This window comes from Coccinella septempunctata, chromosome 2 (genome assembly GCF_907165205.1).
Source record: "Coccinella septempunctata chromosome 2, icCocSept1.1, whole genome shotgun sequence".
NCBI lineage: Eukaryota > Metazoa > Arthropoda > Insecta > Coleoptera > Coccinellidae > Coccinella > Coccinella septempunctata.
Genome location: NC_058190.1, coordinates 45,673,076 through 45,700,093, shown reverse-complemented (window position 1 = coordinate 45,700,093; position 27,018 = coordinate 45,673,076). Strand labels below are relative to the sequence as shown.

Genomic DNA, 27,018 nt, shown 5'->3' with positions numbered 1-27,018 from the left:
TATGAAATTTTTTTGACTCTGAATTGTACGGAACTGATGTAAGAAAGATTTGACATATTGTCAGAATGAGATCTTCAATCTTACAGAAATTTTTGTTAGAATAGGAGGGTATGATTCTTACGAATGAAAATAATTTCTTCAAAACTTCAAAATGTAACAGTGTCCAATGTGAAGATGAACTTCTTTACACTTGTCCCATTCAAGAACACAAAAATGATTTTTCCTGCTCAGGTAAAATTATTCAATATTTTAGTACAACATATGCTCAAGAGATGACTTATCTTCCGTTTTAGTATTGAAATCAGCATCTGATCAGTCCATAAATATTGAAGGAGAAAAATATTCACCATCATTCACAGATGAAATAATTAATAGTAATGATTCAAGCTCACCAAAGTACGAAAAGATTGAAAAAGGTACAGATAATTTCAAAATTGATGGTATTTCCCCTTGCCAGAATCATTTTTTCTTTACTAATGAAGATCAGTCTACCCTTTTTAATACCACATGTTCAGTCAAAAATGATTCTAATAACGAAATACAAAACAGAAAAATGTATTGCGAGCCCAATCTCTGTATTACACCAGAAGAATCGAAATTAGGTGTTGGAAATGAAATCATGATTGTGAATTATCAATTTGCAAGAAAAGGAGCAACCGAGGAACCTAAAAATGTTAAAGAAAGGACTCCAAATATTAGTTTAAATGAAAACCCAAATACAAAACCACCTTGCTGCCAACACAACAAACAAAATTATGATTCTAAACAACCTCACTTACAATCTCAGGAGAAACCTAAGGAAAAAACAGAAAACACTGGAAAGGGGACTTTCAATATGATGAATGAAGAACAGAAACAAGAAAACAATACACCTTTTCATAAGCTGTTTCCTCATCATCTAGAAAGTTCTTTTATTACCAAGGAATTCAAAACATCGTTTTTTGATGATTTTGTAGATCCCAATGCTCCTTATTTTTCCTATGCAGGTCATGAGACCTTTGGTTGTAGCTCTGACTGCTTAGGAATGAAACTAGCAACAAATTTCCAGATGCCAACAGAAAAAATTGTTCATATACCGGTACCAAGTTATTACGATTATAACCCCCAGGTGTGCTACATGGAACCTAAATGCTGCAGTATGTCATGTCAAGGAATACCCTACAGGAATCAAAGATGTGGAATATTTCAACGAGAACCAAAAGTATACCCTGAAAGCATCATTCCTAATTCTTGTTGTAACAATTTCATGTTCTCTGAAGATGCTGTCTTGAATGAAACTGATATGTTTCAAGATATAACTTCACATCAGAGGCATATGGAATGCTGTACCTGCAAAAAGCCAACTGATTTCCACTTGCGAAATAAACCGCCTGAAACAAAGAAAAAGAAGTGTTTTGCTTGTTGCAAATCAGGCAAAGTGGATCAGGAGGAACTTTCTAGCAAATCTAAGCCTACTGTAGAAAAAAGAGAACAATACATTCAGTGTAAAAGATCAGATCAAGAAGAATGTTTCACACATCTTACACCTTGTTCTGTGAGGAATGAAGCTAATTTTAAATGTTGTGTTCCTCCAAATATCAGCTACATAAGAAGCCCCTTTCCTCCAAAGATAATTCCAAATCAGAGAATTCACACTGATACTCATTTCAAATGTGACAGGAACTGCCCACTCAAGGTGCAACCGGAGAAAGAATCGCAATTGAGATCTCAACCAATAACAAAATCTGTTGCATGTGAATGTGGGGATAAACAACCTCCCATCGGGTTCAACGATGATAAAATTGATGTTGGAAGAAATATAACAATCCAAATAATGCCCTGTGGTCCTCCAGCCAGAGTCTGCTCAGAGCATCGGAATATAGCTGTAGTAGCATGCCCTAAAGTAGTAGAGAAAATCACTTATCCTATCAACACTTGCTGTGAAGAAAAACTGCTTGGAAAACCAAATGAACAAGTGTGGTACCAGCCGTACATGAGAGACTTAAGATCGCCAGTCCGTTATAATGATCAAGACCATTATCAGGGAGATAAATTGAAGGAAAAACCTTTTACAAGGTGGTGGAACTGTAACTGGAGAAGTAAGAAACCGAGTACGCCATACCAAAGGTAATAAAATAGCAAAAGAAGTTGTAATCTACTTTAAAATTGAATAATCGAGAAATGAATCGGCTATTAACATCGAGTACAACGTTTCGGTTAGCATTCGCCAGCTATCTTCAGGCATTCTCTTGATTTTAACCGAAAAAATTTCACCCTTCCAGAGAAATTACATTGGAGTATCTAACAATTAATGGGATGGGTTATTTAATTAGGAGACACGTTCAAATAAGCGGCCATCATGTGAAAAACTGATTTATCACCATCAAAATCTCATAGAGATTTCATAGGCTTGTACATTGTTGTCAGTGAATACTCAAAAGTTAAAGGATAATAGGATATTGAGGCACAAGAATTTATCTTCAGAACTCAGGTTTCCCATTTACTTTTTATAATTCCAGAATCCCCAATCAAGTAGAAAGACGTGACTGCTGCACTACAACATGCCAAGAGTTCGACGAAGGTGATTTCGAAACAGTTACTATCACGAACTGTCAACGCGTGCTACCGATCAAAAATACCTACATCAACAGGGACGGTAATCTCCTCAAATCCTTGCATAGGCTGAATAAAGGCCTCTTGAATGATCTCTTTGCAACGCCTTGCCCTTCATCATCATCGGCCTGCCAATACGGGTGTTCCCGTAAGATTAGGGGAGCTCCCTATCCAGTGTGCGCGACTGCTAATCCATTATGTTATGCTGCTAAGCCTCAAACTATCCACCAAGGCAGTCAATATGAACCTGACTGTAACGAGAGGGTAAAAACATTCGACTCGTCCAAGGACATACTGTTTGAATGCTTGAAATACTTGAAGAATGGAGCTCAGAACGACAATCAATGTGACTATGTCGACGAAGATTGTTGTTGCTGCTGCTGTTGCCAAAGTTTCCACAATTGCTGTTGCTGCCACAGAACACCGAGATGCTGTGAAAGCAAAGAAATCCTGGCACCCAAAGTAGAAGAAAAGAAGTCGAAGTCCTGCCGTTGTAGAAGTGTTGAAGCGAAACAATCTTGTAAAAATTGCGGAACCATCGTATCAAACCACTGTTTCACCAAAGTTGAAACAGTTTGCACGAATACCGAAATTAGACCAAAAACGCCTAAGCCTAAAATGAAAAGACGCGTCTGTTGCAAGCGACGATGTTGCTGCTGCTGCAATCAAAATAGGAATTGCTGTTGCTGTTGCGATCAATGCTGTTACAGCGAACCCACTACATGTTGTCGTAAAGTACGTAAAGGCTGCTACGGGGAGCATTTAATTTATCGCTGTGAATGTGAAACCAATCCTGTATTTTCAAGTTCAAATTTGGCAAGTGAAAGCACCGAGATGACACAAAACGCCAAAGATACATCTTTGGAAAAATGCATAGAATTATTAACATCAAGAATAAACGACAAAGTTTCCAAGGAAACTTTATTATCGAATAGAAAAGAAAACGCAAATGCCAAATGAGCCGGTCAGAGGAAAAGTGGTATAAGTCAAAAATTCCGATTTTTGAGTTATACCGATATTGGGGTACCAAAGGTTGCATATTATTCTTCTTATGAGTGATATGAGTCAAATCGTCGTTTTGACCGAGTTATACCCATTTAATTAACAAAATTTTCCATACCTATCAATGCCTTTGGTACCCAAATATCGGTATAACTCAAAAATCGGAATTTGTGACTTATACCACTTTTCCTCTGACCGGCTCAAATCTTCTGAATATTCAAATACTACTGAAAAATCAACCAGTACAACAAAAGATGTTGTGATAAAAACTATAACTCTAGACTTATGCGATCTCGGTGAGAAAAAGTTCTCAAAATTTGGAGTGCCTTCTAGACAGTACCCTTGGACCATTAATTCGCTCTTATCAGATATGCCTCATGAAATTTATAGATTCGTTGGAATCGACAAAATCGATAATAATCCCTTAATAGAGAAGGTATACGATGATCCTACACCTTGTTTGAAACCTCAAGTACTTCACGATGATGATCAAAACGAGATAAACGAACAAAACGCGGGTGGAGATATTGAAAAATTATGCGAGGTGAAGAAGCGATACCTTTCCACAATATGCGAGGCTCTATTTGATAATAAACAACGGCACAATACGACCAAAGATGTTTTCTTTATCAGGGATAAACGGAACAATTTTTCCGATTTATGTAACAATTCACAAATCGAAAACAAACACGAAACCCACCAAAATGGAATGGATGAAGGGGAAAAACACCATCCCGTTAATTTTCCTGAAGATCACAAAACGATCGAAGATACGCTAAAATTGGCTGATGATAAAGCTCCGATAAAACAAGATGAGACAATTATAGAAAGTAAAAAACATAAGCCGAGCAAATCGATATCCAAAACTTCTCAAAGTATATCCAAAGTATCTTCGAATATTTCAAAAAAAACTTCGAATATATCTAAAGCATCTTCCAATATTTCTAGGACGTCGACTAATATGAGTATGAATTATACGCCGAAACCATTTACAACAAAAACTGGTTTGATGTCATTCATTCCATCCTTTAGAGATACTAGCAGAATTTCTCCACAAATGAAGAAAAATAAGAAGAAAACAACACCCACTCTAAAAACAGAAAACAATGCTAATATATCGGAGTCACAAAATAAAAACAAAGTAGAAAGTAAAACAGGCAAAGACAATCATTCCCTGTCCAATGAAATTGACACAGTTCCATTAAATATGCCTAAACCCACAAGTCAAAATGAAGAAGTAACAAATGATCAATATGAAACAGAAATATTAATTACGAAAGATATGCAAGTTTTCGATAAAGGCGATTTAGAAGAGAAGAAAAAAGAAGAGGAAGAATTGAGAGCAGATTTATTAATCAGCAAACAAGTAACACAAACTAACAAAACCTTCGATCTCAAGAAATTCAATGAGGAAATGCATGCTTTCTATGAAAAATGTTTCAAATCACCAAATATTTCAACGGCGGACAAGATAATTCCTTTCTACAACGCAAGTGTTTCAGATATCATTAAAAGTTTAGAGTCTCGGAGCTCAGTGAACTTTTCACAAATGAACACACAAGAGGGAAACGAAACTAATTCCAGTCCAACACTTACTGATCAAAAATCTAATGATAATATTACCTTCCCATGTAGAAGTAACGTCGAATTTTATTCAGAAGTTTTTCAAAGATCTTATGAATCAAGCAACATGAAAATACCAAAAAGAATTATGTCAAAATCTGATCTCATTTCCCTGAATTGATAGTAATTATATGTGCGGAATAAATGTTTCAAATATAAATGTTTTGCTAATGGAAGAAAAATGTTTAACTTTTTTACATGTTATCTGATTCAAAACTTGTTTAAAAGCTTATTATCCTAGGGAAAATCTTGTACTTCATTTTCTGAGTCCCCAAGAGTTCGTTTCAGTCTTTAACTACTCACTGTTTCCTATTCTCTCTCATCTAGTAGTCCCTTGCATAGGAGCAGATAAATTCCCAACGCTTCCAGCAAATACTGGAGGTTGGAAGTCAACGTCTTCAACGAGTAAGAACCAATAATAAGGATCAAATATTGAAACGTTGTTGCAGGATGAGCATTGGAAATAAAACACCGTTGAAATTGAGGAAAAGATTTATTTACTTTGGTCACATGTGTCTCTTTCAGAGCATGATCTATTGTACTTAAGGTGACTTTTGACTAGATGTCCCGTAGCTAGGGCAGCCATTAGAGATAATTCACCAGCGAGAACAGCTGCACATACTATTCTGGCCAACTTCTTGGCATTATCACCAGGGCACTCCTGATGGGGGCCCCTAACTCCTAGCATTTCTAAACACGAAGACTGAGCCGGAAGAATTGTCCCTCCGCCGATGGTGCCAATCTCAATCGAAGGCATTGTGCATGAAATATACAAGTCTTTTCCTTCAGGTCCCCAAGGTTCCATTATGGTTATACAATTACTACTTGCTATGTTTTGAGCAGGGTCTTGACCTGTTGCAATGAAAATTGCGGTTACGACGTTAGCTGCATGTGCGTTAAAACCTCCTGGAAAAAATATGACCACATTTTTTGTCCATCAAATATGAGTTATAATCAAGTTTATTAGAACAACGAAAAAATTCGAAGTTGTCACTGAAAAAATTCAAAATTCTCACCTATACTGCCGGCCATTGCAGATCCAATCATGTTTTTAGATAAATTCAAATCTACCATGTGACTAGTAGTACATTTCAATACAGAGGAAACGATTTCCGCAGGTACAACAGCTTCACAGACCACAGATTTCCCTCTACCTTCAATCCAATTGATGGAAGATGGTTTTTTATCAGTACAGTAGTTACCGCTCAAACTCAAGATTTCCATATCGTTGAAGCAGTCCTGTAGATAATTTAACGCTTTTTCAGTACCTTTAGATAACATATTCATACCCATGGCATCTCCGGTTTGTGCCACGAATCTAAGGAACACATATCTGCCAGCTATCCTAGCAGATATTTTTGAGAGTTTGGCAAATCTGCTTGTGGAATCGAACTTTGCTTTGATATTATCAAAATTTTCCTTTATATTTAACCACTTAACCAGTTCAGAAGCTTTGGTTGTGGAAGAAAACCGAACAACAGGTCCTCTAGTCATTCCGTCTGCTACTATGGTGCTTCTTATCCCACAATGCTCAACAGCTCTGCATCCTCTATTGGTACTTGCTACTAAGCATCCTTCAGTAGTTGCCATTGGAATATAATACATTTCACCATCTACATTCAATGGGCCAGCAACACCTTGAAAAGAATACTAGATGAAAATAGAATATTACAATCAGAATAAAAAAAAATTTCATTTAGTTCCTCACAATAATACTAAAAAGCTTGAAAGGAGCATAAATATCCCGGGAAACTACTCACAGGGTTCAAAATTTATTTGAATATGCAACAAACAGAAACAGGAAAAAGTAGATCTACCTTCGGAATGGATTAGAAAATGGGTACAACACAATATTAATATATGTTCTCAAAAAACACTCACCTAAAGGTACAGGAACATATCCCACTACATTTTCACAACAACTTCCCTGTACTGAGCTATAATCGTAATTTTTATATGGAAGATTCTCAAACTTTGAAATACCTAGTGACTTTTCTAAAATCTTTCTTCTTATAGCAACCCCACGCTCCAAGTTGTTCAAGGCCTTTTCTAAATTATATGGAGGTATATGTTTGGTATCTACTAGTAGCATTATTTCCTTATCAGTCAAATTAGCAGAGCCATCTTTGGATCTGTACAACTGCAGGCAAACCTCTAAATTCCTACAAGTATCTACGGATTCCAATTCATTCTTATCGAAGCTCATAGAACTACTAGTTGAAATAGATCTTTGTCTCTCGATTTTAGGCCTTAGAGATTCACTAGCTGTGGGGGTTTTCCTTTGAGATATACTCAAATTTTCTGTTTGACCACCTGTATCCACTCTCTCGTAGGCAAAATCACTTGATTCGAAAAATATAAATTTAATCATAAGAGTGATCAAAAGTATAAGGATCACAATATGATCAGCACTCATTACAAACTGTTTCACTATAAGTGAATAAAACGATGAGGAATCTTCTAGCCTCTCCTTGTTTTTGAATTCAGATGGAGTTTCTGCACCAAAAATTGACCATCTACTCAGTATATGAACGGTTAATAATCCGAACGACATTATCAACTTCACCCGTTGAGCAGCAGGATTTGATTTATCCTTCTCTTCTTCCAACATTTTTGAAACAATACTACGTCTTTCTCCATAAACATTGGTAATTTTCGTTAATTCCAATATCAGAGATAAAAAAGATGGATAGAAAGTCATAAGTGTAACATAATTCACTATCACAGAAAAGCAAGCAAAGTATGATATTCGTTCTAAACGAGGCACACCTGATAATGTACCCACACCAATTACTAGAGTTTCCACTACTGTATTTAAGGTCATTGATGGACCAAGAACAGACATTCCTCTGCCAATTTGTTCTGTAATTTCTTCCTGATTTGAGGCAGTTAAAGCAAACTGAGCAAGAGTAGCGGCCTTACTTAAATCAATTAGTAAAAGGAAGAAAAAAAGGGCGTCTTTCAAATCAACTAATTGGATATGTAAGAAATTCATTGCAGTGGATGTGAACACAAAACTTGAGAACACAGTAAAGAGCCCTGCAAATCCTAAAATATACTTGGAGCCCATTTTGTGGAGATTTCTGAATTGATGATAGGTGTAAAGTATGGCCAAACATCTTACAATTGTCATCACTATTACATCTGCTGCATGAAATTGATCTTCGTAGCATCCTGGACAGTCCTTGGATTCTTTAGGTATAAGTGGTTTGTGACGATGGTCTCCAGTTAAAAAAATTGTTGTCAGGGTTAATACAGCCACTATCACTTCCCATGGATGTGTAGCACATAATTCACCATACCTTCTAAATAGTCTCGAGTTGCTCATTTTGCTTTTGCTATCATCTTCCAAATAGAGTTGAATAATTACTTAACCTCCACTCTCATAATGTTTTATTGTTGAAGAATAGGGACAATTGGAAGTTTTTTTAATCTTTTCCTAATGATGTTTTGTGATTTTAATTGAATATAACTAGTTTGTTTAAATATTTGTCTAATATTGGTAAATTCATTATCTTATGAAGAATAATTTTGTTAACTCTGAGCACAGAACACGAATGTCACGAATATGTAGCACAGAATTATCTAAATCTTCGAACATATGAACTACGAAGAGTTGTTATTTAGAACTACTCAATGTTCAAGTCAGAGTAGTCAAGGCATTGAACTTCTTTAGTTCAATGAGTCAAGGCCACACTTCTCTTTATCAACGCCACAGCTTTTTGAAAACAGGATCCCTAAAACTGATTACAGTTTCCCTTTTCCCCAGAACTGCTGCACCTAGCGTTGGGTAGTCGAATTAAATATATAAAATATTCTATTTTGGTAATATTATGCTCAAATCTGGTCGAGGGAAATCTAAAAAATTCAATTGGAAAAGTGACTAATAGAAACACTCCTTCGGAGAAAAATTTATACTGTCTCAAGGTTTCCCTGATGATGATATTTGCTCTTTATCAAATACCAGATTGCACATATCCCTCTCGAAGTTTGTTTAGAGTAGTGTAGTACTGGCAATATGAATTTACAGGCTTTACGAGTAGCCATTTGAGATATCATTTCTGATAAAATTCTTCCTCTTTTAAAGTACATCGAAGGTTATAATGTTATGAGGCAGTAATAATTTTGAAAGAATTATTTCAGATGGAATATAACCATCTGATCAATCATAAGAAATAAAATTTTACTAAAGAAAATTCCAAAACAAGTTTTATGAATACTTTGTTTTATTGAACATTTTCATACCCTTCTGTTATAATTATTTGTATTTGCTTGAGTGAGCTGAAGTCCAGGCAAGTTGGTGAAATCCAACTGCTTCAACATCTCTTTCGTTTCTGGATCTACTTCAATGATGTCATTCTCAAGAGCAGATATTGGTGGTACAAAATTATCACGTCTCTCTCGTTCCTCTTCTTGGAGTTTAATGGAAATACCTCTTACTTGAGAATGCTTTAATCTACGCATCAAATGAGTTACGAACCCGGCAATTTTATTCCTCAGAGGTTTGGTAGGTATGGATGCTACTTCCTCACATATGCGCTTATTGGTGTGGAAGTCTAAGGTTAGCTTTGTGTAGTATTTTTCAATTATGACCTTTGATGCTTTTTTAACTGTTTTAGTACGCACTCTACCCATGATTATATCTGAAATTTAAAACCAATAAGGAAGAAGTCTTTATTTATTATTCATTTGAAGTCTTTACCTCCTAGATAACCAAGAAAAACCGAAATCTCAAACACGTGGTTGTCACAAGATGCTGTCAAGAAGGAATTTTTAATGACAGATTGGCAGACTGTCAGTTTACGTCAGTGCAACATAGAAAACCGTAGTTGAACATAGAAAAAAAAATTTATTTGGGTTTCGATGAGACATCGTTCAACTTCCGTAAAGAAAACCCAGATGTCACCAGTTACTGCGTCTCCTCAAATTATTAAGCCCATATATTTATTTTATATTTACCTTGTTTGTTTGTTTCCATGTCTCAGGTAGAAAGCTCTAGAAAGGAAAAATATAATTTATTTACACTTTTGTTTAAGTAATATTTGAGTTCGATACCGTGGAATTAGATTCAAAAGACCCGCCTTCTAGATTAATGAATGACAGCTTCGATGAACATCCGGTCGATAACACAGAGTTCATTTGTTTGCTCTCTTTCCGTTTTGAGATTTTGGAAGTTGTGTCGACCACGTTTTTGCGAACGGTAAGTTGCTCTTGCTTTCTCTGTTATTGTTTTATTTTCATTTAGTAAGTATGGAGGGTAATGTTCAAATGATGAATTTCAATATTCACATAATATATTTCTCTAAAAAAGTTTTAAATTCGCGGTCGTGACAAATTTTTGACAGATAAATTTTGTTGCAGAATTCGTCACAATGCAAATTTTCGTGAAAACCCTCACTGGTAAGACCATCACATTAGAGGTCGAGCCATCCGACACAATCGAAAATGTAAAAGCCAAGATTCAAGACAAGGAAGGCATCCCTCCAGACCAGCAGCGTTTGATTTTCGCTGGAAAACAACTTGAAGATGGACGTACACTTTCAGACTACAATATTCAGAAGGAGAGTACCCTCCATTTAGTATTGCGTCTTCGTGGTGGTATTATTGAGCCTTCCCTTCGTCTGTTGGCACAGAAGTACAACTGCGATAAAATGATCTGTCGTAAGTGCTATGCTAGATTACATCCTCGTGCCACAAACTGCAGAAAAACCAAATGTGGGCACACCAACAATCTCCGCCCCAAGAAGAAACTAAAGTAGGCTTTGATGTTGTTAAATATTTGAGAGGACAAATTAAAAATTAAATTTACATCTAGTTTTTATTGTAACTTCCCATCATATCTCGATCAATCATATTAGAAGAAATGGTATAATGATTGAATTAATACATTATGCATTATTTTTTTTGAAAATTACTCTTGAATATCTATACTCTGGTTGAGTAATTTGCTTGAAACTTACTGTTTTGTGTTAGCAGTCTTGTGAATATATATAACTCAAATTAAATACTTTGGCTATGAAATCGACATCAAATAATACATCTATAATATTTAACAATTCTGTATTTGAAACTTTACTTCATATTCAACTTATTAATTTTATGAAGAAAAATCATTTAATACTTTAACACTCGCAGTCATTTTCTATAGATTTTAAAATATCTCTTCCAAGAATTTCAAAACCTTTTTGGGTATCTTCTTTTGATTCCAGTGCATCTGGTTTCCATAGGACACCTATATAATTTCCTCCATAGGTATCATGGAAAAATACACAATAATCGCCATAGGTGATCTAAAAAATACCACTTTGAAGAACTCTAGTTTGTCTCTTGTGTTGAAAATACATAATTCAAAACAAAAATAATCAAAAATATTGCATAATTCATTTCTGAGGTCCTCTTAGGGTTTGAAATAATAATGCTAAATTTTGTCCGACAAGCATAAAAAACTTGAATTGGAAAAATGAAAATTTATAAATAAGCATAAGCAAATTTATGCATAGGTAGAATGAACGAACAATACTCACTCTTAATTCTTTTAAATACATTTGTACAGGATCAAAGTTTATTATAGGTAAATATTGATCATCCTTATTAGGTTCCTCGTAAATCACTTTTGGCTCATTTCTACTTCTTGTAATTCGATGATGCCTCCTTGGATTCAAAGGGGAATTCAAGTTTAAGATACAATGGAATCCTCTTCTGTTAGGTATGAATAATTCCTAATAAAAAGTTATTCCATTTGATACAATCATTAATCTTATTGATGTTAATCGTAAACATTCAATCGAAAGTTATCAACAGAATACAACTTAAACAATAGGTCTAGCTCACATCCAAGAAAGTGAATATTCAAATGCTTGATTAACATGTTACCTTCCAACTATAGAGTGATTCTTCTAGAATTATATCTTTGACATAATCCAAAAATTCACTTGCAAGCACTCTCAGCCTTGTCAGTACTTCCTTACATGGAGCCTTCTTAGTGAATATTGATTTACAGTCATCATATGGGGTCAAAATGAACAATGTTGAAAATTCTTCTCTCTTTGTTTTCATTTCAGCCTGTATTTTGGATATCACTTCATCTGAAAATCAAAATATTCAAATATTTGGCATAATTCCAGAGCATTAAACCAATACTGAGGGATATTGCCGGTTTTTTTTTTCTAGCTTTCTAGACATAACATCCCATCTGCAAGATTTTTTGCAGCAAACAATAACTAGTTTATTATTAGCTTAAGCATAAGAGGCACTTACCAGATAATTCATCATTGAAATTGATAACAACAGGTTGTAAATCCCACTGTAGTTCTACTAAAAGTTTCAGAAAGCGCAAGAAAGCTACTTGAGGTGCAACAGAGACATTATATAACTTTTGCTGCAGATATTGATGAGCGTTCAATAAATTTATTGCCATGTCAGGTAATAGATAATCGTCCACTAATTGTGCCCTTAACCACCTTTTTGCTAAGCATGTACTCACTCCGTAGCTTGGATATTTCAAATTGATCCTGAAATTTCAATCGAGATACATAATATTATCCAATGAAATATCCTGAACCCCTTTTGGACCTATGAAAAAAGATTTGTTATTATTTAGCGGTAATGCTTCACAATTTTCAGAAACTAATGAAGTAATTAACAAAATTTCGAATATTTCTTAATCACCCTTTTAATGCTTCAATAATTTTCGGACCAACAATAAATTTTTTTTCCATCTGGCATATATCCATATCACCAGATTCCTCATTTTTAAGGGAAATTTCATTTGATAAATACAAACTGTATCTGAACACAATTCCCTCAAACAAAATATCCATGTAGGGAGGCTTAATTGAAGATAAAATGTTGTATTTTTTCTTTAGAAGATCTGAAATTTTCACTAAGAAAATAGTTTTTTTTTGTTTCAGTATTTTCGAACTCTTGAATTCTTTGGAATTGGGATCTGAAAAAATGTTAATTTTTAGCTCGAAAGTCTTTCAGGAATTAATTTTGACATACCGAGTTGAATTACACATTCCACTGGCTCTACATATTTTGGAATGATGTTAGGCCTTTTGCTTTCAAAGATTAAATTATTTTCTTTGATGGTAGTAATATTATTGTCGAAAATATATGACGAAGGAATTGTTGGAAACACATTTGTGAAGCTGGAATAAGATTATTAGAGATGAATCAAGTTCTTGATACAATTGAAAGTAGGCATGTATATTTCTACCTAAAAACATCTGAAATGTCTCTAATTCCTACAATTGCTGTTTGAATCTTTAAAGACATAATTTTTCGTTTCAGATCATCTGAGGACTTAATAATTTTTAGTGTTGTTTCCTCATTAGTACCAGAATTGTACCAGGTCTTCACTTCTCCGTCCAATAAAAATTCTTCTAATTCATTATAATACATCTTATAATTCAAATTGAGTTGCTTACTCATCACTTCATTAGCGATCATTTGAATAATGTTTCTTCTACCTTTTGATGTATTAGTCTTGAAATTCACCCCCCTACTGGTACGAATCCTAAAATTATATAAACAGAATTAAATAATTTTTTTTTTATGAAATAAACAATCTCCACCATCCATCATTAGAATGATCGTCATTCAGTTCCTCATATCCCTTTTCAAGATCCTTGAAAATTGGTCCTAATCCAGATATATCCAGTGGAATATCTGGGTTCAGTTGTATTCCAAATAATATTCTACGGTTGTTCATCTTAAAACGTTCTCCGTAATGCCACTCAGTGCTACCAGGTATAATAGGAACAATATTTAAGACTCTTCCATAAAAACCTCTATTTAGGTATTCTTGTAAAATTTTTATGAATAATAACATATGGTAACCAATATATTTTGTCTTTTCTCTTGAATTCACAGTTTTCAATAGGATTTCGTAGTTGTTATCATTTTTTACACTGCACAAAGTAATAAATCAACAATTATTAGATAAAATCAATAGGAAATATCCTACTTACTCAATTATAGCATCGTATTGTAAATATAAAGGAATATTTATCAAAAACAGATCTGATAAAGAATATGAATCCAATTGATCTAAAATGTTCAGTGCTAATTTACATTCATTCTTAATCTTCAGGTATGCATTAATATTTAGAAAGGAGGCTGCATTATAACATCCTGTTTTATCCATCACCACAATATCAAAAGAGTCTTTAAATACCTGTAATTCTTCTTCGGATATTTTTTCACAAATACTAATTGGTACTTTTGTTAAATCAAAGTTATATAAGAAATAAATAAAATTTCTGAATATCTCCAGTGGGGTCATATTGTTATTAGCTGTTCCTCTAGAAACTAAGTATACCAGGATATAAGTTGCCAAGTCGGTTGAAAAACCACCTAAACCTGTATCGAGTGTCCTTTTATTCATCCATATTACGATTAATTTTAATCCCTTTTGTATATTGATTGAACTGCTGAAAATCTGCTCTATATAAACATTATTTTCAGCTAAGGACGTATCGAAAGCTAAGGCAGCATTATAGAAAGTTGTAGGCCAATCTTCTACATTATGTATTTTGCCTATATCATGTTCAAAAACTTGTGCTTTAACATTATTAACCTCAGGGGAGAATATGGAAGCCTTGAAATAATTCTGTTCAGGAATTAAAAATATCTTGACTCGTATTTTTTCAGTACTCTTCGGACATAATATCAAGTAGGGCAGTAGAACATTCTCATAATAATATCCACATTTTATACTTGAGCAAATATTTTGGGAATGTAAATGTTCAGCCAGATACATCAGGTAAAAAAATTTTTTCACAAAATATCTATTATTCAGGAAATCTTTAACTTTGAAACATCTCCTAGGTATTGTCATATGAAAGTTTATTTCAATATTCGGACCAGGGTAGGAATCAATTTTGTATAACCCAAAAGTACCCACACATTCTGGTCTTATAAAAGTAATGGATATATCCTTATCACAACGTAGATTATTTTTTGAATGATTGGCTATATTTTTAACAAATCTCAAATCTCTGCTAGGTCTATTGAAAATTTCTCTTGAAAAATTAGAAATATAAGTTGCATTATGTATAGGAAGAGTATTTAGGAATATCTGAAAGTCATCAATCCAAGATGTTAATTTCTTCTTATATTTGTTTTTTATTTCAGTATCTTTTAGAAGTATTTCAATCTGGACATTAAACTGACTTTTCTTACTTTGATCCACTTCTGCACATTTGTTGGTGCAATGAGCTCTTAATTTTTTACCTTTTTTATTACTAGAACCTTCAATTTCTGAATCTGATTTTACTCTTTTTAATTTAGAGTTTTGATATTCCTTCTTCGCGTCCTAAAATATCATCACATCATTTTTATATAAAGGGTACCGAAATCAAAATTCAATAATCTTCTCTTACATAATTTTTTTCCTTCATATCACGATATTACGTTTATTATATTGTTCACAAATGTGTTTTTGAAAATTCACTATTCAAATCAAATGAAGCGGCTGTGAATTTTAAAAAATTGCAGATAGATCATCGAAATAAATATATTTTTTTTCTATGATTAAGGATCAAAGAGTTGTTTTTCTTTTTTTTAATTTTAATTAGCCAGAAGAAAATTTTTATTTCTTCGCATGAACAATTTCAAATGAAAAATTAAGACTCTGATATTTACCTTGGTAAATATATGTAATGTGGAGTTTTTCACGTCTTTAGCATTCTTTATTTATCTTAATACTGACAGGTAAATGACTGATAATTAGTAGGTTAATCTGTCAATGTTTTCTTATTGGCTGACCAGAAATCCTCAATAAGTAAATTAATTCATTATTATCATGACTTCTAGACAGAGGTACCAAGATACTTCTATATTCAATTAGTTGAATAATATTAGCTAAAATACACTATCATCAACATCATCCAAAATACTGGCTTACAATCCCAAGGGAATTTGATGAAGCAGTTATTTTATGGAATGTAAATAAATTGTTGAGGTTCACTGATTTACTGAAATCATCAGTCAAGTTTAGGGTGACTACATGATCCGAAGAATGAAGTACAAAACGTAAATAATTTGAAATTTTATTGTGTTGTGTTTTAAGTTTTTTTTTATTTGTGAAACTTGTTCAGTTTCTTCCTTTATCATTGTATACTATTGGATTATCAGTGTAGTACCTTTTCAATGCTCGAAAATGTCAAAAAATAAGATTGTTATGAAAACCTCTTCAGACAATTCAATCGTAGAAGTTAAGAGCAAGGTAAGTTCATACCGATTGATTTGAAATATTCAATCAACTATTACTATACTAATGCAACAAAATTTGACAGCACTTTATTGCTTCCTCTTATTCCAAGAAGGAAGTTGTTACTTCCAATTAATTATGATAATCATTATTCCTTACCTGTTTGGTAATGAGAGCATGAATCATCTTACTGTACAATAAAATCAAAATCAGTGTCGATCATTAATTAAAGATAATTTGCAGTTTGATGCAGAATTCAGACGATTTTCACTGGAAAGAAATCCACAAGCTAAGTTTGAAGAGTTCAAGAATTTACTGGAGGACCTACATAATTTGAAAGATATAACTTTTCTTGTATCATATATAGATCCCAGTGATCAAGACTTGCTCCCAATAAATAATGATGATAATCTACGAAGGGCACTTTTGAATGCAAAACCACTACTGAGAGTTATAATTCAAAGAAAAGGTGAGCTGATTTGATTCTTATTTCAGATGTTTGCTTATACTTGAGAATTGTTTCAGGGGATAGTCTAGAAGAACTTAATGGCTACGGTACAATCAAACCACAACGCAATTTGATATCAAGTATATTAGGAGGAACCCCTGGTCGAACTAAATCTTTAGCAATATCTAATCCTCATGACTTTCGACAAGTGTCTGCTATCATAGATGTGGACATAGTACCAGAAACATGTCGAAGAGTAAGATTACTGAAACATGGCTCAGATAAACCATTAGGATTTTACATAAGAGATGGAACTAGTGTCCGTGTCACCCAAAATGGTAAGGCAGGATAGTTAACTTAACACTCAATTATCTTCATCATGTACAAAAATTGATTATTAATAATTCGGATATTCTTCTCTGGTACTAAACTTCTCAGATTGTTACTCTACTTTTGATTAATTATCATTCTTCTGAAACAATGTCTGAATAAATCAGCTGAAAATCACAAATTACTTTATCAATTTAGGGCTGGAAAAAATCCCTGGTATTTTCATTTCTCGATTAGTTCCTGGAGGTTTAGCTGAATCTACAGGTCTTCTAGCTGTAAATGATGAGGTTCTTGAAGTTAATGGCATAGAAGTGGCAGGAAAAACTCTTGATCAAGTAACAGACATGATGGTAGCTAATAGTTCAAATTTGATTATAACGGTTAAACCGGCTAATCAAAGGATGGTAGCTCCTGTTAGACGAGGCAGCTTCAGTAGGAATTCCCAACTTTCACAACAGTCCAGTGGCTCCCATCATTCCCACACAACAGCTGGATCAGATCAAGATGATCAAGATGAAATAGTTGATTTGACCAAAGGACACCTAGAGAGCAGTATGAGGGACGAAGGGGTGCTGCATTTGTGAGAAGTAGTAAGTCAACATGTGATAAGATTTGTAAGCTCTTTAATGACCAATAAGAATACAAGTATGTTGGAATGTATTGATTTTTTGTGTCTTCCGAAATTATTTCAATGTTTTAAGTTTAGCTAACATTTTAAATTCAATTCTTCTCTATTCAATTCTTTTACAGTGATGTATATGGTTTACTCATTTAAGTTGCTCTATTTTGGTATTCGAATTGTCGGAAAGGTAGAGTAAAGCTATTTATACAATTATGTTACAAGAAACTGAGAATAACCCTACATATCAAGATACGTTTGCTTGAAGAATATTTCCATGTTAACTGTATTATTTATTTTTTGCTGCATCTACAGAACATTGGAAATGAAGTGGAATCAGTAGACAAAAATGATTCCTAATAAAATTTTATGTATTTTTATAGGAATAATATTCGGTTAAGTACTATCGAATTGAATTAGCCAGTGATTTTTTAATTTATAACTCATATGTACTGACTTTACTGCCTACTCCACAATCAAAATCATCAAACGGATATTTCAATGATTCATTCAATAATTTTAGGTAATTATTAAATTTTGCGGTTTTTATTGCCCTTCAAGTCGTATTCAAATAAATTTTTTATGAATTATTGAATTCAAAATGTTCTTTGTATCATTTTTTTTGGCCATCCTATCAGAACGAAAATTGCCTAAATTAATTGTTGTTTCATTGGAGATTAGCATACAACTTACTTTTCAAAAAGAGCAATTATCAAAAGTGTTTTTTGCAAATATTGAATAATTTTTGGTGATCTTTGATAGTAGTTTATGAAGACAAGAATAAATCTTGCTCAAAGGTAAATGAACTTTACCTAAATATTGTTATGAATTATCTCCTGAAAGTGGGAACTAAGTACTTAAAATGTAACAATGAGACTACCCAACATTCCGAATTGATGAATTCCAATTTTATTCTCAAGTATTGATTTCGTCATTTTTAAACTGATTAACATATTGGAAATATTTTATTATAAGTTAATTTTATTGTTATATTATTGTCAGTTTTTAGTATTTTTTAAGTATTATTTTTGTCATGTATGTGGTATTTAATATACAAGTATTGCATTTGTAAATATTTTCCATTTACTCGACGTCCTAAAACAAATATATTTTGAATAAGATATGATGAGATGGTGTAAATACAGGGATGATGCTGAAAAATAGTTTTACAAGGATATCGAACGTCTACTGAAAATAATAAAATTGAAAAAAATCAGTATATTAACTTTGCATTTATGAAATTCTTTGCTATAAAAGGTATTGCTAATCGGAATTTTCCAGCATTATGAAGGTAGTCTAGGTAAATGAAAAAATTGGAGACTAAAATTACATCTGCGATATTTCTGGAATAGTAAGTTTTAAGTATTTATACAGAGACAGTATTAGATATTCTGGAATGAAATTATTCGTACATAACTTTTGTATTGTATTATATTCTGATGTAATGCAGAGACTCTTATTTTACGTACTATAACATAAGAATGCTTGAAATTGGTACTTAGGTGTATTGACCCTTGAACTCCTGTTAAATAGGCATCTTTAATATTTCAATCATTTTAGAGGCTTCTTGAACTCAAATTCAATATTTCTGAAGAGTTCAATGTTTTGCCTCTTCTAAATCAAATCCGTCCAGTAATTGCCTGAAGCTAAAACAACTGCGAATAATTCCATATATTTTTAAATGAAATGAATTAATATACAGAATATTGATGAAGTATGTTATAAATAATATTGATATCAGTAGATTATTCAGCGTAAGATAGGATAATCATATTTTGTATGTTCAGAATTTGTTGATTCAGTTCAATTTCCCATTTATTCTCACTTATGAACGAGAAACTTTTTCAATATCATAGACAGAGAAACATTCAATTCCATCATGAATGGGAGGAGGTTCTATTTCGAAAAATTCAATTTCGACTGCTGTTTTGAAGAGTTGATTAGTACATGTAATATTACAAATGCTGTATGCTGATGAAACAAATGTGAAAACAACTCGGACAAAATATCCACTGAAAAACTAAACAAGGGGTTAATTTAATAATAGTGAGGTCTCTCATAGTATCAAATCAGTTATATCATTTATCATATTTAGTTACATCACATATGTACTTATTGAAGTTATTTCGAATATATTTATATTGAGTTATAGGTGTTTTATTTTTGTAACCTTAGATATAACCTTTGGAAGGGACTGCTTGCGACTTGTTAACAAGCGTCAAGTTGTTCAAAAAAATATTTTGAATCTATCCAGCCGTTTTCGAGTCATTTGCGAAAATTTCCGAACGAACTTCATTTCAGGTTATGAAGGAGGAAAAAATATGGCAATGCCACCACATCCGAAACATTTCTTCAAAAGTTGATACCCTTTGCTCAAAGCTTTCAGACCTGTAGACCTTCGAATGCCAAATTTATTAAACATACTTTGTTATCTGTGTTAATAAATTTCCCTCCTCAACACTCCATTGATCCACGGTACTATCCGTATTTAGGCAGAACCAACGTGGATAGTTTTAGTGAAAAAAAACTCGTAATTGTTTAAAATTAAATGTTTTATTGTAACATAAAAACAGTAATTAATCACTTATACATAATTTGTCTTTGGCTTAATAATTATTTCAGTGATGATGATCAGCAGGTTGTTTGACCCAGTAACCCCAAGGAGCAAAATGATGGTGGCCATCGTGTTCTGTAGGACCTCTGAATATTTTCATTTGAACTCTACCATGATGATCTGAAGAAAAAAAATTTTTTTGTTCTTAGAAATTTCCGAATTTCATATTAATTATATATCTAATTATTGTTTTATGGAGTTGCAACAAAGCTTAATACAAATATACTTTTCCAACCTTTTATTTTGATTAGGCATCAAGGTAAAAAAGCGCAAAATATGTTTAATATTAACTTAATTATATGCAGATGATTTATTCCTGAAGATATTTGTTGAGATGATATATGCGCAAAAACCAATCTACCCGATATATCCTCAAGTAATAATTGGGGACAAACTTTTCAGCAATACTAATAAAAAATCAATTTTTTCCTGATCACATGAAATTTATTCTAAGAATTAAATAATTTGAATACTCACCATCACTTGTCGCCGCCTCTTCTAAATCCTGGGGTAGAGGATGACATGTTGCTAAGCTAACAAATATACACAAACAAAGACAAACTAAGGTAATCTGGAATAAATGAAAAATATTAAACATAACACCATATAACATTCGCACCGTCTTACTTGAGACATTTTACTGCTAATTCCTGAAGATTACTCTTGAAACTTATGCACCATTAAAATTGTGAGATGTATTTTATAGCAATGAAAAACCAATAGACCATGAAATAGTTATTGATTTTGGATGAAAAGGGACAAAAAAGTCTGGTATTGTTTGAATGAAAGTAATCCAACGCTTGAGTAATCTTCAGTGAAAGTGTGTAATGGACTGTTTCTTCATCCAGTTTAAAATTTCTTCTCTTCCTTCCCCTGTTATGGCACTGGCAACCATAATTGTTACTTTTTGTCTTATCTCCTTCTGCAACCGCTTCATTTGAAGCATCAAGAGGGCCTCGTTTCTCATTTGACGATAGCTTGCATCTGACTTGGATAGAATCAGAAGGATCTGAAAATTGGTTGAGAATAAAGCTAGAAACTTTCACACTTTTCCAACGATTTTACAATTTTAAAGCGCGATACCTATATATAAATACAAAACTGCGATTATCAAGCAATTGCACTTCTAGAATCCATTTTAGCTTTTGTCAACTAATAAAATACGGAAAATATCACTATAAAATAGTATTCGAAATCATATTACGTTTCCTTCAATATCTTTCTAATTCTTGTTTTTGCAATTTAATCAATTTTGTTTATTTGGAGAGACTATATTGGATATAGCATGTATTTTTGATAATTGAAGTAACAATGATCCTTATTTGGAATCGAGCATTAGAAAAAACGCTAAAAATTCAAAGCAACTCAAAATTCCTTCCAGCTCGATAATCGTGTGTGTGTACAACCTACATCGAAAGTTTAAAAGCTTGAAATACCTTGCAACGTAGAAGAGCAGGATCAGTAAGTAATGAATAAAAAAGTACTCCTGCTGCAGATATCTGGCATAAATTGGATGCATCTATAACATAAATAATTATGGAAATTCCACCAAAATATTTATGCCATAAAGGAGCCATAGATCCTCCGACTTCTCTCACTTGCATAATGTAATCATTATGTTTAATGGTGTACATATTTGTACCGATCGTTGGAACAGAGGTTGATGTATTGTCCACATTGCTTTCAGTCTGAAGTTTTTTAAGCAGATGAGTTTTTCCAGAAGATTTTGGTCCCAAACACAAAATGGACATTCTATTTGGTTGGTTTGCGCGTTTGATATAAGTATTGTATGATCGATATCGACTAAACATAGCTAGGATACACTTATCTTTTATTAGACAATAGGGAGAAGACCTCCTGGAATGCTTTTTGATTTCTCATCTTGAAACATTGGGCAAATACAATATCTTCACGATAAATTACTATAAATAAATAAACTTCCTCATCCCAGACTGATGAATTCTTTATTTAGAGATAAAATACATATGATATAGTCATTTCAGGATAAGCTTGAATGCAGAATATTCCCCGAATCTTCGATCTTAAAAATATCCCCAATCTTGATAATTTTCTTTCTCAAATCATTCTAAATGGTGGACATAAATAACCTAATGGTGGATGCGCCCCATGCAAAATACAAATTTGTAAAGGTGGTAAGTGTTTTTTTTTTCATATTTGAAAATATTTCATGTTATCCAAATCATTGATGACTTTAAATTCTTTTCCTAATCGTGATATAAAGAAATTTTTCATCATAAAAATTATTGCCTTAGTATTTAAAAAAAAATTGTCGAATATTATGGATATCTTAAATATTGACATCGGTCTTCATAACGAACTATTAATTTCTCAATAGGTTTCACAAAAGGGTAAAAAAAATATTACAGGAAACCGCTCTGTACTGATAACACAATGATAAGAAAAACGGTTACATTTCAATCTTCCCTCCTTGATTCTGGCCAATGAAATGAAAATTCTAGTAGCAATCCATGCGCAAATGACTCCATACTCGTATGCTAATCAACAACTTTCAAAAAAATGACAGAAAGATGTGGTTGCCCCAATAAATAAATAATTCATCAAATGTTTAGTTACGTGATTTTTGAAGATGTTTATGAATGATGTACACAAAAAAGATGAAATTAAAGAAATTGCCATTCAGGATTTGCGTCGGATTGGGGTGAAATTCCGAAGAAAGAAATCGAAACCCAATGCACAGGTTATGATTTTGAAAATATAAGTATTTACATATTTAAACATTGCTCTTTAATATTTCAGGAAACGAGAAAGACATCAAAATGTTTTAAAATTGAACTCAGCTTGCTGCCAACACAAGTAGTAACTTTGAGTGATGGCCAACAACTCCTGGTTCCTACCGTTGTTCACCAATTGTGTTCCTTCATTTTAAAGAAAGTTGACACTGAAGGATTATTCAGAAAGGAAGGATCGAAATCAAGACAAAATGAGATCAAAGTAATGGAACCTTAGTTCATCTATATGGTGGTAATCTTTCTTTACAGAAAATTAACTTGTTTTAGTTGTCATTGAATGCCGGATGTAAAATAGAGGATGATTATCATGTTATTGATGTGGCTGGTATATTGAAGACGTTCCTGAGAGAACTACCAGAACCTCTAATACCAACTACATTTCATGATTATTTTTTGAGGTGTACAATACTGGAAAAAGAAAAGTTAGAAGCTGTTCTTTTACTTTGTCTTCTACTTCCTCAGGAAAACCTTAACACACTGGCATATCTTCTTAGGGTGAGTTCTAATGGTGCTATGAAAAATTAGAATTATTGAGTATTGTTTCAGTTCTTTAATGCCATTGCAAAGCGTTCTACACATAATAAAATGAGTGCCTTGAATCTAGCCATTGTTATTGGACCAAATATTATTCCGTTTCTTCAAGATAAATCCTACACCGCCCAGCATAAAATCAAAAAAATTTGCGAACTAGTTCAGGTAATTATTGAGAATTAAACGTCTCTAAAATTTTTTCATACTTTCAATTCGAAATCAAAGCCTCATATCTTTAACAATATCTCTGTTTTTAAAAGCTCCTCATTGAAAATGCTAATAAAGTGGGGATCATACCAAATTATATAATAGATCAAGTAGCAGACTCAAATGCAGTGAACGAGGAAAATGTTGTTGAGAAAAAGAAAAAAAGGCGTAGTGGATCCTTGACAAGTAAGTGGTAAATTTTGATGTAGAATGAATTGAATTTATAAAACTCAATCATAGGAATGTTCAATGGTCTCAGAAAAATGGTTGGGAATAGGTCTGAGGACATGTCACCGACTATTGTAACACCAGATCTCCTTTTGACTCCTTCTATAAGTAGGAGTGTGAAGAAAAGAAAAATAGAATCGCTTGGCTTATCCAACAAGAAAAAGTAAGTTTTTTGTTTTTTTCAATAGTTATACTGCATCCTTGGCCAGTATATCTAATAAGGAAACTTGCATCTATTCTAGAAAAGAGGTTATAAGCAAACTTCCTGAAGGAAAAATACTGAAGATGCCATTTGCACCTATATCAACTCCCATTAGCGAAAATCCAAAGTAAGCTTGTTTGATTTATATTGATTTATCACATCTAATTTCTTATGAAATTTCTCAAATTGAGGAAACAATGTTCAGACAATCTTTTTTCACTACTTTAGGGGAAAGGAAAAGAAAACGCAGTGGTACACGAAAAACAAATCCTCCAAGTCTTCGAAAGCAGAGAATGAAGAAAATGTTAGATCTAGTAGAAGCAGTCTAGGGCCTAGATCGATCATAGAAAGGCGGTGGTCAGCTGTCAGCAGCGTGGCTGCCTTTCGAAGAAATAAAAAACGTAATTCATACGGAGGTTCTCAGCATCAACTCAATGCACAGTCTTCCAAAAGTGATCATGATTTGAGAGACATAAAGATTGATGAAAATTCTGATGATGGTTTCGTCAAAGTTTCTAAAGTGGAATATGAGCAAATCAAAAATAGAGTTTCTGAAATTGAGAGGAGAATCTCATTGGAAATGGATAATGTGCAGTCAAAAATGGATGCTGAACCAAGGAACTGTGATAGTGACAATGATCGGGTGAAAAATGTCCAGACAGCATATGAACAAACTTTAGTTCAAGCAGAACATCTGAGTCCTACAACAGATCATCTGGCGAGACGGCTGAGTAGGGAGTTGAAAATAAGACGTAGTTCTGACCACATTGTGATTAGATCTCCCAGTGCTCGTAAGATAGGCACCCTGAAACGAAGATCAAGAGAATTAGAACGACAGAATGGTAAACTGTTGAGGAATCAGTCTTGGCATGTGAGCAATGAAGCAATAACAATCCCACGTGTCAATTTGAGACGTCGTAGAGCTAGTTCTACCCAATCGGCCAGTAACAGTGTCCAGAGTGAAACGGGAATCACAAATACACCAACCCTAAATGTATCCGACAGAGTTCTACGTTCATCTGTAAATAAAAATATTTCAACGACATCTATGGATACACCTGGTAAACAATCTTTTCATTCTGCAATTTCCACTAATACGCCGACATCAGACCCTTGGACCAGTGCAGAGAAATATTTTTCATCCTTGAAAACTCCTTGCTCAGATGTTGAACCACCTAACAGTAGACCTTCAGTTGCCAAATTGAGAAGTCAAAATGCTGGAATGGTTCTTGCAAAAGCAAAATTATTTGATAACATGGTCGATTCTGATAATTCTAATTTGAGCGATAGGTCTGTCAAATCTAATACAAAAGTAAAAACTACTTATAAAATTGGCAGTGTGAGACAATCAGATGTAAAATTAGCGCAAAGGGTTAAGAGCTTGAAGGCAGATGAGAAAAAAGTGGTGAGGAAAAATTCATCACCTAGAAGGAACAGATTAAACTTGTCACAAAAACAGAAGTTGCAAGCTGTTAGACAGCTTGTTGAAGCACAAAGAAATAGAAGGATGAACACTACCCCACCTGAGAACGAATGCTCAGTGAATATTGATAAAGGTCTATTATCTCCAATTAAATATACCCCTCGTCGAAGTCCAGTGATAAAAAAATCTTTAATAACAAGATCTCCAAAGAGGTTGTGCAGAACTCCACATCTTGATAGAAGCACACCTCTTAAAGTTTTTACTCCAAAACCCATGGAATACTAGTTGCTCAAAATAATATAAGTCTTTTTTTATATGTTCTATTGATTTTTTATTGTAATTTTGAATGGAAATATATTTTAATAGGAATAATTTGAGATTTAATCGAATTATCAACACCTTCAAAGAAAGCCAGTTTGAACTGGCAGTTATATTTATTTTTTTTAAGCTCTCAACATGGATTGAAAGGTAGAGAACAAGTATGACATGCTGTATTTTCATCAATAATAACCCCAGAATGTTCTTTTGTCCTGTTTCTTTTCCACATCGCATGCGGAAATCTTGAAAAAATTAATTCACAATGTTCTTTTCTGAACTGAACATGAAAGTTGATTTTTTTCAGTAATTGTATACGATCTGAGTTGAATCTTTGAACGCATTGAAGGTTTTCAATACAGTCACCAAGACAATTTTTCATTATTCTATATTTAAAAAAATCTACCTCTTCGTGTATTTCATGGCACAAATATCTGAAATTAAAGGTTTATAAGAAACATTAAATTCGGAAAATTGTAATAAAACTTACAGAGCGATATAAAAATTTCTAGTTGTGTAGTCTTTAGCTTCGAAATGAGCTCTAATGAAATATATGAAAACCCCTATCAATAAATACTTATCCACAATTGCATTACAGGGATCCATGTTTAAAAATTCTCTAATGCGAGGTTTACCTGGAAAAGCCACATATTCAATAACTATTGACGATATAATTTCTTGATTTATATTCACATATTAATTTGAAGAAACATCTAACGTGTTTTCTTAAATTCATTTTTGTTATTCAGGAGGATCTTATTTAATTTTCTAATTCATAGACGATATTTGTATTGATGGGAAAGCTCTCCAAAAAGAAGTGAAAATTATTTCAGGAAAATTATTCTCTATGCGTTCAGGAAAATATGCTTTCGTGAAAATTCAAAAAGACCAATCAAAA

The 27,018-nt window shown here is 33.1% G+C and overlaps 8 protein-coding genes across 13 annotated transcripts; 4 read left to right on the top strand and 4 right to left on the bottom strand.

Moving 5' to 3' along the window:
* The first annotated feature begins 65 nt into the window (after positions 1–65).
* On the top strand, positions 66–5,389 carry LOC123306660. The gene is made up of 4 exons (XM_044888761.1): positions 66–231; positions 294–2,106; positions 2,499–3,548; positions 3,799–5,389. The coding sequence occupies exons 1-4, from the start codon at positions 111–113 to the stop codon at positions 5,336–5,338; spliced, it is 4,524 nt and encodes a 1,507-aa protein (XP_044744696.1). The 5' UTR covers positions 66–110; the 3' UTR covers positions 5,339–5,389.
* Positions 5,390–5,691: 302 nt separating this feature from the next.
* Positions 5,692–8,738, bottom strand: LOC123306661 (3-hydroxy-3-methylglutaryl-coenzyme A reductase-like). The gene is made up of 3 exons (XM_044888762.1): positions 7,099–8,738; positions 6,234–6,854; positions 5,692–6,123 (listed from the first exon to the last, which is right to left on the bottom strand). Exons 1-3 carry the CDS (start codon positions 8,543–8,545, stop codon positions 5,711–5,713), a joined length of 2,481 nt encoding a protein of 826 aa, XP_044744697.1. The 5' UTR covers positions 8,546–8,738; the 3' UTR covers positions 5,692–5,710.
* A 693-nt stretch (positions 8,739–9,431) lies between these two features.
* On the bottom strand, positions 9,432–10,058 carry LOC123306386 (40S ribosomal protein S17-like). Its single transcript, XM_044888364.1, has 2 exons — positions 9,920–10,058; positions 9,432–9,860 (listed from the first exon to the last, which is right to left on the bottom strand). The coding sequence occupies exon 2, from the start codon at positions 9,850–9,852 to the stop codon at positions 9,457–9,459; it is 396 nt and encodes a 131-aa protein (XP_044744299.1). The 5' UTR covers positions 9,853–9,860; positions 9,920–10,058; the 3' UTR covers positions 9,432–9,456.
* A 198-nt stretch (positions 10,059–10,256) lies between these two features.
* Positions 10,257–11,025, top strand: LOC123306387 (ubiquitin-60S ribosomal protein L40). Its single transcript, XM_044888365.1, has 2 exons — positions 10,257–10,417; positions 10,579–11,025. Exon 2 carries the CDS (start codon positions 10,590–10,592, stop codon positions 10,974–10,976), a length of 387 nt encoding a protein of 128 aa, XP_044744300.1. The 5' UTR covers positions 10,257–10,417; positions 10,579–10,589; the 3' UTR covers positions 10,977–11,025.
* A 238-nt stretch (positions 11,026–11,263) lies between these two features.
* Positions 11,264–15,715, bottom strand: LOC123306384 (nucleolar protein 6-like). 4 transcript variants are annotated; one of them, XM_044888361.1, is made up of 11 exons: positions 15,603–15,715; positions 15,403–15,535; positions 14,190–14,268; positions 13,794–14,129; positions 13,436–13,735; positions 13,219–13,367; positions 12,886–13,162; positions 12,475–12,728; positions 12,091–12,302; positions 11,742–11,936; positions 11,264–11,507 (listed from the first exon to the last, which is right to left on the bottom strand). In XM_044888361.1, the coding sequence occupies exons 1-11, from the start codon at positions 15,618–15,620 to the stop codon at positions 11,340–11,342; spliced, it is 2,121 nt and encodes a 706-aa protein (XP_044744296.1). In that variant the 5' UTR covers positions 15,621–15,715; the 3' UTR covers positions 11,264–11,339. The 4 variants fall into 4 exon arrangements, with proteins under 4 accessions (XP_044744296.1, XP_044744294.1, XP_044744297.1 ...); XM_044888359.1 differs by having other exon boundaries at positions 14,190–15,535; XM_044888362.1 differs by lacking the exons at positions 15,403–15,535; positions 15,603–15,715 and adding an exon at positions 14,396–14,510.
* Positions 15,716–16,073: 358 nt separating this feature from the next.
* Positions 16,074–19,978, top strand: LOC123306385 (partitioning defective 6 homolog gamma). The gene is made up of 4 exons (XM_044888363.1): positions 16,074–16,447; positions 16,676–16,901; positions 16,958–17,218; positions 17,409–19,978. The coding sequence occupies exons 1-4, from the start codon at positions 16,382–16,384 to the stop codon at positions 17,792–17,794; spliced, it is 939 nt and encodes a 312-aa protein (XP_044744298.1). The 5' UTR covers positions 16,074–16,381; the 3' UTR covers positions 17,795–19,978.
* Positions 19,979–20,372: 394 nt separating this feature from the next.
* On the bottom strand, positions 20,373–26,955 carry LOC123307773 (speedy protein 1-A). Of its 3 annotated transcripts, XM_044890202.1 has the most exons (6): positions 26,814–26,955; positions 26,611–26,755; positions 26,527–26,554; positions 21,071–21,452; positions 20,921–21,014; positions 20,373–20,563 (listed from the first exon to the last, which is right to left on the bottom strand). In XM_044890202.1, exons 1-4 carry the CDS (start codon positions 26,854–26,856, stop codon positions 21,255–21,257), a joined length of 414 nt encoding a protein of 137 aa, XP_044746137.1. In that variant the 5' UTR covers positions 26,857–26,955; the 3' UTR covers positions 20,373–20,563; positions 20,921–21,014; positions 21,071–21,254. The 3 variants fall into 3 exon arrangements, with proteins under 3 accessions (XP_044746137.1, XP_044746135.1, XP_044746136.1); XM_044890200.1 differs by lacking the exons at positions 26,527–26,554; positions 26,611–26,755; positions 26,814–26,955 and adding an exon at positions 21,880–22,825; XM_044890201.1 differs by lacking the exons at positions 20,373–20,563; positions 20,921–21,014; positions 21,071–21,452 and having other exon boundaries at positions 26,146–26,554.
* On the top strand, positions 22,938–26,177 carry LOC123307772 (rho GTPase-activating protein gacN-like). The gene is made up of 8 exons (XM_044890199.1): positions 22,938–23,162; positions 23,222–23,416; positions 23,482–23,709; positions 23,761–23,910; positions 24,006–24,138; positions 24,193–24,343; positions 24,423–24,509; positions 24,611–26,177. Exons 1-8 carry the CDS (start codon positions 23,052–23,054, stop codon positions 26,088–26,090), a joined length of 2,535 nt encoding a protein of 844 aa, XP_044746134.1. The 5' UTR covers positions 22,938–23,051; the 3' UTR covers positions 26,091–26,177.
* Positions 26,956–27,018: the final 63 nt, after the last annotated feature.

Bases quoted from the DNA above. Each gene is read 5' to 3' on its own strand.
- LOC123306660 (XM_044888761.1), top strand. From the start codon at position 111: ATGATTCTTACGAATGAAAATAATTTCTTCAAAACTTCAAAATGTAAC. The intron at 2,107-2,498 runs GTAATAAAATAG...TTATAATTCCAG, and splicing joins CCGAGTACGCCATACCAAAG to AATCCCCAATCAAGTAGAAA. The intron at 3,549-3,798 runs ATGAGCCGGTCA...TGACCGGCTCAA, and splicing joins AAAGAAAACGCAAATGCCAA to ATCTTCTGAATATTCAAATA.
- LOC123306661 (XM_044888762.1), bottom strand. From the start codon at position 8,545: ATGAGCAACTCGAGACTATTTAGAAGGTATGGTGAATTATGTGCTACA. The intron at 6,855-7,098 runs GTGAGTGTTTTT...ATTCTTTTCAAG, and splicing joins ATATGTTCCTGTACCTTTAG to GTGTTGCTGGCCCATTGAAT. The intron at 6,124-6,233 runs GTGAGAATTTTG...TATTTTTTCCAG, and splicing joins TGCAATGGCCGGCAGTATAG to GAGGTTTTAACGCACATGCA.
- LOC123306386 (XM_044888364.1), bottom strand. From the start codon at position 9,852: ATGGGTAGAGTGCGTACTAAAACAGTTAAAAAAGCATCAAAGGTCATA.
- LOC123306387 (XM_044888365.1), top strand. From the start codon at position 10,590: ATGCAAATTTTCGTGAAAACCCTCACTGGTAAGACCATCACATTAGAG.
- LOC123306384 (XM_044888359.1), bottom strand. The intron at 14,130-14,189 runs GTAAGTAGGATA...TACTTTGTGCAG, and splicing joins CAATACGATGCTATAATTGA to TGTAAAAAATGATAACAACT. The intron at 11,508-11,741 runs GTGAGTATTGTT...GGTATTTTTTAG, and splicing joins TGTATTTAAAAGAATTAAGA to ATCACCTATGGCGATTATTG.
- LOC123306385 (XM_044888363.1), top strand. From the start codon at position 16,382: ATGTCAAAAAATAAGATTGTTATGAAAACCTCTTCAGACAATTCAATC. The intron at 16,902-16,957 runs GTGAGCTGATTT...GAATTGTTTCAG, and splicing joins AGTTATAATTCAAAGAAAAG to GGGATAGTCTAGAAGAACTT. The intron at 17,219-17,408 runs GTAAGGCAGGAT...TTATCAATTTAG, and splicing joins TGTCCGTGTCACCCAAAATG to GGCTGGAAAAAATCCCTGGT.
- LOC123307773 (XM_044890200.1), bottom strand. From the start codon at position 22,254: ATGTTTAGTCGATATCGATCATACAATACTTATATCAAACGCGCAAAC. The intron at 21,453-21,879 runs GTATTTCAAGCT...ACCAATTTTCAG, and splicing joins CTGCTCTTCTACGTTGCAAG to ATCCTTCTGATTCTATCCAA.
- LOC123307772 (XM_044890199.1), top strand. From the start codon at position 23,052: ATGTTTATGAATGATGTACACAAAAAAGATGAAATTAAAGAAATTGCC. The intron at 23,710-23,760 runs GTGAGTTCTAAT...GTATTGTTTCAG, and splicing joins CACTGGCATATCTTCTTAGG to TTCTTTAATGCCATTGCAAA. The intron at 24,510-24,610 runs GTAAGCTTGTTT...TCACTACTTTAG, and splicing joins CCCATTAGCGAAAATCCAAA to GGGAAAGGAAAAGAAAACGC.